We start from the raw sequence: 12137 nt of genomic DNA on the forward strand, positions 1-12137 counted from the left end.
CTAAACACTATCAACATCAATATGAGTTGTAATTAAAGAGGCCATAATCATCACGTAACCATTCCGGCAAGCATATAATCAGTGTGATTTCTTACAAAGAGCATGGGCAAAGTGATTCTATCGCTGTCAATGAAGCACAAGGAAACTGAATAAATCAACCATTACCCCCCCCCCCCCCCCCACTGACTCCCTTGCGCTACCTCAAAGGCAGAATCAAAAATGAAATTTAAAAAAAGTAAATGAGACTAAAACTCCCCCATCTAGCACCTATGTGTGAATTAATATCGCAGCATGAAAACTTGATTGAAGGCCAGCTCATAAAAGAACTTCTTCTTCTTTTTGTGTTTTTGAAGTGCTAGTCAGATGACAGTTTCCCATGTCTTCAATTCAGCGAGATCTTTTGAGCTCCAGGGGTTGGGTAGTAGAGGGCAGACAAGGCAGTGGTATGGTCCTCTTCTCCACATTCACAGAAGGTTGGGCCGGTTTTGTAGCCTCATCTGGACATAGCTGCTTTTGATCTGCCTGTTCCTGTTCTTAGGCGGTTGAGTGCCTTCCACCTGACCCATGGTGCTTTTGATTCGGGTGGGAGATCTTCGGAAGGGGGGGATTCCCATGTCAATAGAAGGGGGGTCATTCTCTAGTTTTGTTGTCCTTGTTTCTTCCTGAGATGTTGTGAGGGGCTGGACATGGCTGAGGAAGCTTCTCCTTGACTTCAGATGATGGGTCGGGGGTTCGCGTCCATGAAGCTTTTGTCCCCTCTCCTCGGCTGGTGACCTCCCTTCTCACATCTGGAGGAGCGATCCCAGCGAGGAGATGCAGTTATCAAGCGGTTGCTTCAAGCCTACCAAAAGCGCTGCGTCCATTTGGCTAAGTCAAAGAGAGAAAAGTGACAATGAATGAGTGTCAAGTGGTGCTGAGCGAGTGTGGGAGGTTCCGCAGTTCCGCTGTGTGCTGCACGATAAAGACTTTCAGAGGTGCTAATGAGTCCTTCAGCTCTGCCTTTGTTTCCAGCCTTAATCAGTCACCGCAGGTCACACATTGTCTACCGCAGCATCTGCTGCTGTTTTGTCACTTCAAAAAGCACAAACCCTCTGTTTATCACTTTATCACAAAACAGATACGGAAACATATGCTGACACTTTCACTTCAAGGAACATTCCACTGTATGCTACGATAATTGCAACTTTGCCTTGACTGTCTCATATTTTTATTTGCTCAGGATTTCCGACCACCTTTTTTTTTTTTTCAGTAGCTATATCAGTTTTAGTTTTGTTATTACAACCAGCCCTGGGGCAGTTAACTAGGGTGACCAGATTTGGGTTGCTGAAAAAGACGACACCTTTTCATATTTTTGAGTACGCCGGGGGGTATTTTTTTTTGTGGAGGAAATGACAACGTGTCTATATATCAATTGCAATTTGTCGCTTTCATGGTGCTTAACAAAAAAAGCATAGCTACCTTCTGCTACACTTTCGGACTTGGTCATAAAGAAATCCATGACTTTGGATGATGCTCTCTCCGCTGCTTTAGTGTGCTTGGCTGAATTGATGTGTGCCTGCAGGTTGTTGGCACCTTTATTTGCTACAGACACTTAAGTGGCTGCCTTACATGTTAAGCACTCAGCTTCATATGCATCACGACCATGGCGAAAGCACGCAAAAAAAATTTCATTCCTCCCTAAACGTGCATTTTTGTTTCGGCATTGTTTGCTGGAAAGCACTCGCCTACTTCCTCCTCATACACACGCACACACAATCAGCAAGGTGGCTAGATTTGAGGAAAAGGTCATGACTTAATTGCAAACGATTACAGAGAAACCTGGAATAGAGTAAAATGGAAATTCTATTGACAATGTACTGTACATGTGAGGCAGTCGAACAAAATCCCGGACAATTTTTGAAATTCCCCCGGACATATTTTAGGGGCTTAAAGGTACGACATGGACACATCTGTCAGGATGTCTGGTCACCCGCCTAAGTTAACCAAAAGACAAGAGCCCGCTGGGGGAAGCAAGTACGTAGAATATTGCGCAACAAATACTCAACACCTCCTTTGGAAGTCTGCTTCTTTTAGCCGTGTATATATGCAACATTTGTCTGGTAAATGGCGACACAGTCGGACCTCATGCTTGTCCGACTGCTGAGCAGTGTGTGCGCGCGTGCGTAAGTGTGCGCGTGCAAGCATTTGCTGTAACTGTAGCACTTGTCTGGTGAGAAAATGCGACCCATCAAGCAAGGCCATTACACAGACGCTTCCCAGAAAGCTCCACTGCCAGTTTGCACTTTGCAAAGTACTTTTCCTTCTGCTTTTATTTGATACACACGTAGAAAGCATTGTGTTGCATATGCTGCATGCTATCCAGGATTAGGCAGAATTGATTTGGTACTGTAGTGGACTACTAATATTGCCTCCTAAATACAGCTTTCCTTTTTGGGGGGGCTCATGGTCTCATTTTTTTGTCTTTTCCTCTTTTTGAAGCCGCTTTTCAAACAATTCATTATTATCTTTTTTTTCCTGTGTAATGTGCACAGAGACACAGGTGGATGCAAATGACTTTCAAAATCACATTGTCACATTCTGAAGATCAATAAGGTATTTTTTATTATCAGTCTTCTGAGCAATAAGATAATGTTTGATCAGTCTCCCTAAGTTGAGCAAAACGCTGATATTAGGCTGAATCAATATTATTGTGAATAACCTCCTTGATCTCCTTTGCTTACTGACATGATTTATATTTTTATTTTTATTTTTCCCTCCCAGCAGACGGGATGATCTGCAACGTCCTTTGCAGCATCTGCAAAATGATTATTTCTTTTCGTCTGGGAGGACAACTTGAAAGAAGTAGTACTGTAAATAATGACTTTTGGTTGTACATCACGACAGTTAAAAGACAAATTACATTTGCACATTTCTAGGTTGTTTTTCAGGAGACAAATGAAGGATGGTATTCCCAGCATGATTGGCATTTTATTTGCTGAGTCATGTACGTATATACAGGTAGTTTATAGTGCCCGATAGGTAGAGTTTTGCTCCAACCAAATATGATTTATCTCACAGATTAAATTGCAAAGCAGCATTTTATGGCATCATGTGAGTGATTTAGTAGATAAATCCAAGAAGCTGTGCTTTTTTTGTTATTGAGCATTACAAAATATAATAAAGCCACATCATGTTTAGACTACAAATATAAGGTACAATATGGGCACAATAAGGCTGAATGATTAATTCCACGTGCAATATAATCACAATTTGATTGCGATTTGATTTAACTGGTGGGTTTTAATGCCGGTCGGTATCTTTTTTTATGCAGTGTTCACATTTGAGCTCAAGTGAACCCAAAGAGCAACAGAGTTCCCCCCCCTTCTTCAAGTGGTTTCAGACTGCATCTTTAGAGCACGCCAGGGTTTGTATGAGAGTGTTCCCTCTTGACCAAATGGAAAAGTATGAGCAAAGCAATGGCACCAAAGATCATTCCAACTGAACCAAACGCATCCGAAACATATTCGATGTTTAGTGCAGCATGGTTTCTTGCTTTACTGTTAAAAAAGAAAAATAGACCTTTCGTTCTCCAATTTCGTTTTAACTTGGATGCAGGAAAGCGTTTCAAGCGCAAAATCTACCACTAAGAGCTGTCATTATGTCTACACTCTATAAATGTATACAAATACATCGTATATAAATCATCTTATATAAAGTTTCTACTATAGAAAATTTTGATCTGTGAAATATTACCAAAAGTGGCGGCCCCACTTGTTCAGAAGGCGTAAGGAATAATGTGTCAGAAGACCTCCAGTGTTTCAAAACAACAACAACATGAAGTTGCCTGTAGCTAACTCATGCTGTTATGAGCAAATACATCTGACATGTGAAAAACTGTCCAGCTCAGTCAACAAAAACACTCACACCAACCCACACATCTTTGGTTTATTTCTAAAATCTTGATTTGTTTTTCTTTTTTGTATTTGATGTGTAGATGGTTGTTATGCACTTGGAGCCTCTCGTCAATGAAAGGGCATTGTCATCTGGAGTCACATTGCACCTTCTCTTTTAAAGGCCATTGTTCTGAATGGATCTAACGTTACTTGTCTGGTCAACACTGACTGTTTTTATAAAAAGGTCACAACCTCCACTGGTGTACAGAAGACCATTGCTGTGTAAAACACCAGCAAATTTTTGGTTGATGAACTAATTGGTGTTTTAAAAATGCTCATTTTGTGTAGTGAAAACACCATAAATATTAGCCTTAGCTTCAAGACTTGCTCTGTTTGTAAATGGCCTTTTGTAAACGACTTTGCTAAGGTCTGGTAGTCGTCGTTGATAATATAATAAGGGCATGACTCCATATTTAGACTACGCTCAATAGCATATCATAATGATAATAATAATAATAATAATAATAATAATAATAATTAATAATAACGAATAACACCTCATTAATAATATTAGTGATAATTCAATCATATTTGATTAGGTTTTTTTTCTTTGTTGAATTCACTACTCTCATTACATGGTTCTTTTATATCAAACAAATTATTTTAGGTGCATTACCTGTGAAGTGATTAAAAAGGAAACACAAGATGAATTTAGTACAACTCATTACATCCATTCACTTTCAATACAGGTGATTCATGATAGGGTCACGGGTGAGCTTATTTACACGATTTACATTGTTCAATTCACCAATATATGTAGTTTTGGGACTGTGGGAGTCACCCGAAGACCTTGAGTAAACCATCGCACGGGCAGAATGTGTAAACTCCATATCGGTAGGCCTGAGCTATAAGATTCAAACCCGAAACATCTCCACTGCAAGGTAGATGAAAGAAAACAGCTATGTGCAACTGCAATGTAAGAAAAGCTATTTTTATTAAACTCTAGTAGTCAGCAATGCCGAGAAGAGCGGCATGAAGGAAGCATGAAGGTAACAAAAAAGAAAAAAGGGGATGGCTGACCAAGAGAAGCAAACTAACAAGATAAGCCAGGAGGAGAAAAGAAGTTACGCTCTTTTAAGCCATGGCACAGAAAAGACATAAACACCCACCAAGTCACTGTGAGACCAGACATTCTCAATAAGCCTAATATCTCAATCTCTCTCACTGTGTGTGTGGATTTTAGATTTATTGGCATGAAGCAGTGACTGTCCCTCGCTCCTTAAAAACAATCTGAGATTACTCTAGCAGTCGGTTCATGTGCAAACACACAAACGCATTGAGGAATATTTGCACAAAAACACATTTTAATCATGCGTATGCACACGCTGTATTTTTATGTTGACCTGAGGGAAGCCTCTTCAAAAGTATGCAAGATTAAATACAGCATCGGACGATATCTTCAGCATACAAAGTAATCGTACGATGCAACCCTCCACTTTTGACAGGATTATTGGGAGACCCAAAGTTTTTTCGTCAAAGAGAAAAAGTAAACATTATTGGAAATGGCAACCAAATAGATGAAATATAATCTTCTGACAGCTAATTTTACTCTTCATGTAATATAGAGGCCGCAGTTCTTAAATAATGTTGTCCTCTGAAACAGTTGTCTGGACATTAAACTGGTTTTTTTGGGGGGGGTTTTTACAAAGATTTTAAAGTCGGGCTCCACGGTGGGTCACAGTTCAGAGGTTACAGGTTCACACACACACTGATTCATTTCCTAATCTTCATGAAGTGAATTGTGGCCATTTTGCAACTTCAACGCCAGGATTTTGTCAAATCTTGGAAGAGCAGCGCCACAAATTTTTATATTCAGTAATACTCAATAACTGAGTATTCCTGCTCTAGATTATGCTAGAAGTTGGTTATCCTTTTGATTGCGCAGAATTGTCTGATATAATCATAGTAATGAATGATTGAAAAACGTGATTATCCATCCATCCATTATCTGGTATTTTTCATAATTTTCTTCTATACAACTTCTTCCAATCTGTTATCATTTTCTTGTAGGATTTCTAGCCAGAAGATACACATCCAACAAAGAATCCTCATTAATTAAAAATTTGGCCAGCATATGAATAATTTGGGGTTTAACTGTTGCCCGCATGCCAAGATTCGACTATTTTATTCATTTTGCCCATCTCCGACTATCTTGCTACTTTGCACCACTCAAGTTGATTGTAAACAGGAAAATAATAATGTATTTGATTATGTTAATACTGTTATGGTAAGTTCAAAGCTGGGCACACCTGTGTGTCAGCTGCAGCAAGTGTTGCCATTTTGGCTCTAAAATTATGTTTCTTTAATTTAGCTCTGGAAGTCTGCCATGTTTTTGGGCAGCTTGGTCGGGCCAAATCGATACGGATGAGGCGACCTGGCTCACAGCCCCGCGTGTGTTTCGCGGATCTGTGGTGCAAATGGGTGAGCAAAGATCATGGCAAATCAGTTTAAAAGCCAGCATCGTGAGAATTGACTGTCACGGTTTCAATTCAATGGCTCAAATACTTGAATTGCGGAGTTTGATGCAATGTCGCCATGCTTATGTCTTTTTATTATCCAGATAAAAACATGCTATAATAATCCCAAAGCATAAGGCTCTGTTAGCAATACAATTCCTGAGAAAGTCATTTCAGGACAGAAAGGATAATAACTGCTGAATAGATAACATGGGAATTTGATGCAAATGTAAAATGACTAAGATTCGCACACTTGATAATGAATACTTTAAATCAGTACAATACTCTAAATCAGTACAAGTCTCCAACTCCGATGTCTCCAGGTCATTAAATGTTTCTGGGCCATTCGCATTCCGTTGTTTTCATCCAAAGAACCAACATGTCCTCCTTGCGTCTCATTTAAATTCTGGCTTCATGTCAAAATGGCCGCCTCCCACTGGCCAATTTTTTGGGTCACTGGAGATTTCTGCTTCATTCGCTCACAGTCTGTGTCGCATGTGATCCTAGAACATTTGTTCTGACGATGTGGGCAGGTTAACTACTTCCAGGCCCAAAATATTAAACAATCAAATGAAAAACTGGGGGAAAGAAGAAAGCAGTTCCTTACCTTTACCCTTGTGGTTGGCTTCTTCAACTGGAAGGTGTTCAGTGATGCATATTAAAAAAGCAAATGTCATGTCGACACAAGTATTTCTTAATAATACATGGAACTCGTGTCCATGAGACGTAAAACTGAGCCTTACAGGGGATCTGCAAAGCTAGAGAAACAAGGCCAAGTGTTTGCAACCTAACTTCATTCAACAACAATATGATGTTCATTGGGCACGGGGAATGTCCAACAAAATTCTTTATCCTGTAATTGATAAAATGTCGTTTCAAACAAATACGTTCACATTTTACTTTTTGTAATGCCCTTCAAAATGTTATTCATAAGAAATTGAAACAAGACCGAATCGAGGTCATTGACCACCTATCGCCATCCTCAGGCTTGACCACAAACATTCAAGAAAGGTTCAGCTTCTGTTCCCCCTTCCGGCAAGTTCAGCACTCTTGCGAGGTTGTTGACATTTTCCACCGCTTTAATTATCTCCTCTTTTGAAGTATGGGTTACAGCAGGACTACACATTAAGTGGCAGCAGTCGTTTCAACATAATAGGCAATTAGCTGAACTTCAGGTGAAGCAAAATAAAGCATATAATTTCAGCGTACACTGGGATCTTTCATCCATCAGTTCAGATTGTAATTAAAAGCTCTATAGCAGGGGTCTCAAACTCGGGCTGCATTGTAGTCATAGTTTTCCCCTTTATGACTGTCAACGTCTTCTTTATACATACAGTATAGGCTACACAACAAACTGATGAATAACTAGTTTTGAAATCAGAGACTAGTAAAAACTGTTCAAATAATTTAAAAAGATGAATGGCAATCAAAATTGCTAGCAATAGCGCTATTTTTAAAAAGTGAAGACCATTTGTAATTTTAGTAATGATACAAAGTCAATGCAAAATTTGTCTTTGCGGGCCACATAAAATGAAGTGGCGGGCTGTATCTGGCCCCCGGGCCTTGAGTTTGACACCTATGCTTTATAGCAGGGGTGTCAAACAAATTTTTTTCGCGGGCCGCATTGTAGTCATAGCTTCTTTCGGAGGGCCATTATGACTGTCAACCCAAATAAATGTATGAGCACCTCATATTATATACAGTAAAATCTACAAAACAAACTGACAAATAACTCATTTTCAAATCAGACGAGTAAAAACTGGTCAAATATTTGAAAAAAAAAAAAAAGATATTATTAAAAGTGAAGACAATTTGCAATTCTAGTAATGGCACGAATTTGATGCACAATTTGTCTTCGCGGGCCACATAAAATGATGTGGCGGGCCGTATCTGGCCCCCGGGACTTGAGTTTGACACCTATGCTCTAGTAACAGTTCCAGGAAGTCACTGGCCTTTCACATTAGTGGGTTTATTGGACACAATGTTAATGTTCATTGTTGCTTGTGTTGGAAAACATTTGTTTCGCTCACCAGATTTCGACATTGTAATGAGTTCCCTCCCGCTGCTTACTTTCATCCCTATGTTAAAAAATAAGCTTCTCCTTATCACTTATTTTACTGTCTTGCAGCATTAAACCTTCGAGGCAATCAGGTCCATCCAATCCTGCTGGCAATAAATATTGCAATTCACTTGCTCGGTTCTCAATCTATCACTTAATAGAGTGTCACCCTAAAAGCTGCTTTACTCCAGTTCTAGGTTGAAATCACCCCCTTCAGACATTCACTACTATGTTTAACCTCACTCTAGAACCGTAAGTGACAAATGTTTGCAGCTGCTCTCCTTCTCAGAGGGTGATCAGAGATGTACTTAAGATGCTGAAGATGTGCACCACATGCTGTGGCATTATGGATACTGCCTGGTTTAATTATCCTACAAGCCAACGTTGTGGCTACTTGCTGACATCCCTATCATGGATGGATTTTTACCACTCAGACTCTCTGCACTTAGTTGACTTTTGTTCTTTATATCCCGTGACAGGCCGGCATTCCCCAGCTCGCCAGAGTGAACATGATGTACTTGAGGGCCATGAAGCGGAAATGGGATATGACAGAATTTTCACAGTTCACCCTGTCTTATAGCATCTAAAGTGAAAGCAGGAGAGTTGTCGAGTGAGAAGTATTACCACTGTCACCGCAATTGCATAGGCCGAGTACATGTGGTTATGGTCGGTGTGCAGCTTTTGTTGGCTGTACTCGGAGGATCAAGACAGAGTGTGGTGACTCAAGTATTACCGTATTTTCCGCACTATAAGGCGCACCGGATTATAAGGCGCACCTTCAATGAATGGCCCATTTTAAAACTTTGTCCATGTATAAGGCGCACCGGATTATAAGGCGCACCTTCAATGAATGGCCCATTTTAAAACTTTGTCCATATATAGGATATATACATTTGGCCCGCGGGCCGGACTTTGGACACGCCTGCTGTAGTGGCTCAATATTGGTCCATATATAAGGCGCACCTGATGATAAGGCGCACTGTCAGCTTTTGAGAAAATTGGAGGTTTTTAGGTGGGCCTTGTAGTGCGGAAAATACGGTAGTCCAATGTAGTGCCTCTGTATTGGTGTCACATGTCTCACTTCATGCCTATCTGGCTTCATTTTGCAACTATGACATACATTGTTTTTCTTACAAATCAGTTTGATTGCAAAATACTGTATTTTCCACTCAAATTATTTTTTACATCCAGCAATGCTAAAGCCTGAGTTTGGATTCTTTTGTGTCTAGAAAGGAATTCAAAGGAGCCACAATACGACAGGCTTTAAATCCGAATCCAAGCAGTGACATTGTCAATGGGAGCATTATTGCTGATAGTACCGAAGATCTGTCTGGATCTTTTCTTTCTTTTCTGTGCTTTTTTTTTTTTTTCCTCTGTTGGTGGCCTTATAATCTTGCCGCTCTGTTGACATGAAGACTGGCTATTGTGGTCAGCACTGATAAGAGATACGATGCCAGCACAGTAATAGATGGATTATACACTACAGACTGAGTTCAGCATGTGTATATTGGGTGTGTAAAATAACAGGATTCTCATCGCTATATCTGGCATTCGCTCTTTTAAGCCTCATAGGGTTTAGCGGGGTTCTCTTTGTTTTGCTGCAAAGTCTCATTTTCTGGCTGTTCATCGCTTTGTGTTTTATTCTCCGTCTGCCCAACTTATTGTCTCCAGCATCTCTTTTTCCCAATTTTGTTTTGTTTTTCCCTTTCAAACACAACCTCTGACAAGATGACAGTAATATTTAACGCACTCTGTTTTATACGGTAATAAGTCCAAGTAGCAATCAACACCCACATTTAATTTTTTTTTCTAAGGCAGAGGTTAGTGCACATTAGGATTTGTTTATTTATTCATTTTTTCCCAACTACACTATAATTTTACCAATGGCCGTGTTTACAAGTACAATATTACAATAAAGTGCTTTACCTTAACTTAAATAGGGCATAACAGGGGATATTACAGCTTTGGACACCCTTTCAAAGTTGATGTAAAGACAAACAGAAAACTGGTCAGGGAGGCTGACAAGAGATGAACAGCAGAATTGGAGGAGCTGAAAATAAACAGAAGCACTGTCAACATTTGAACAAACATGAACTGGGAAGACACGACAGCAGCATTCCTAACATTTTTTCAGAAATAACAGACCAACAAGAAGTGTGAGACACAGAGCAGACAGCTTTGTGTCATAAAATGAGAAGGGCCACAGCAATGTTGACCATGCTGCGTGTGCACGTGTGTGCGTGTTTGTTACAGACAATAAACTCAATAAATTGTGTGCAAAAGTGTATTTTCTTTTCTTATGCTGGTAGTTCTAACCTTGTTTACTTTCTGTCATTTTTCTCTTGCAGTTCAGCAGAGGAGAAATTTCGTTGGAACAACCAAGGTAGTAAATCCTTTCAGTAAAATCTCATCATAAATTTAATCTAGTGCACCATTGTTTGGATTCTGCCACAGCTCTGTGCTGACTGTGCGTATTGCTTCATGCGTTTTGTGTTGTTCACATTCAATTTTCTCCGAGAAACACGAAGGCTGCTTTAGAAAAGCTCATGTGGGCTCTGCATGTGCAAGCGTAGAAAAAACATAAAATCTCACTCAAATTTGCGCATTTTTAATTGAAGGTTGAGTGGAAAACATGCAAGCATATACTTTCTAATCATTATCATGTCACTAAGATTGCAATTTTGCTTGGCATTTTGATCTTTTTCTTGTTCAGTCCAATTGAGCTTTGATATGTAATTGATATTACGAGCAAAGATTCTGACCGCAAGGAATTTTATTTCAAAGCGTTTTAATCTTCAGTCTTTTAAAACTGACTTCTTCAGTCCTGGGCTGCACAAATGGTGTCAATGCAGCCCTCTGAAATGTTTGATTCAACAAAACAAAAAGGGAAGGCTTCCTCACTTCATTTGGGTCTTTTGATCTTGTCATTACTCCTCTATCATTAGGAACCCACTGCCTCTGAATAAACTACCGTATTTTCCACACTATAAGGCGCACCTTCAATGAATGGCCCATTTTAAAACTTTGTCCATGTATAAGGCGCACCGGATTATAAGGCGCACCTTCAATGAATAGCCCATTTTAAAACTTTGTCCATATATAAGAAATATACATTTGGCCCGCGGGCCGGACTTTGGACACGCCTGCTGTAGTGGCTCAATATTGGTCCATATATAAGGCGCACCTGATTATAAGGCTTTTGAGAAAATTTGAGGTTTTTAGGTGCGCCTAATAGTGCGGAAAATACAGTACTAGGTTAAAAAAAAAAACCTGAAATGAACTTTGGGTGGGGTGATGGCAATAGTAAAGCCGGCATGCAACAGTGCAGACAACACCGGAATTGGCTTTAACCCAATGTCATCTCGGTGCAATAGCATCAACCCAAGTCAATAAAACTGTCCTCCGTAATCCACTCACCAAAACCTTTTCTATTACCATTCGTCTCCTTTGCTCTCTCAATAACAGACTAATGTTGCTCCTAGGACTCATTCAGATGGATTTGTCCTCTTGACTGCCAAGGCAAGGCTAACCTGTAGACATCAATGCCATGAGATTTGCTGCAGGGTCATTAATTTTATATCCCCACTTGACTCAAGCTCCACTCTTAGGCCTGATGGACTAGATCCCAAATAGCGGGTGCTAACTTGTCCTTGTCCCACGATCTCTCCACCCAATGATGATGCTTTTTTT

The 12137-nt window shown here is 40.0% G+C and overlaps 1 protein-coding gene across 9 annotated transcripts in view; it reads left to right on the forward strand.

The window, feature by feature from the left end:
- The window catches only part of ctnnd2b (catenin (cadherin-associated protein), delta 2b), a 76802-nt gene that overhangs the window by 25190 nt on the left and 39475 nt on the right, over nt 1-12137 (forward strand). For all 9 annotated transcript variants that reach the window (XM_037275689.1, XM_037275690.1, XM_037275692.1 and 6 more), the window contains one exon: nt 10796-10830. In XM_037275689.1, coding sequence (XP_037131584.1) covers nt 10796-10830 — 35 coding nt within the window. The remainder of the gene's footprint in view (nt 1-10795; nt 10831-12137) is intronic.

This window comes from Syngnathus acus, chromosome 17 (genome assembly GCF_901709675.1).
Source record: "Syngnathus acus chromosome 17, fSynAcu1.2, whole genome shotgun sequence".
NCBI lineage: Eukaryota > Metazoa > Chordata > Actinopteri > Syngnathiformes > Syngnathidae > Syngnathus > Syngnathus acus.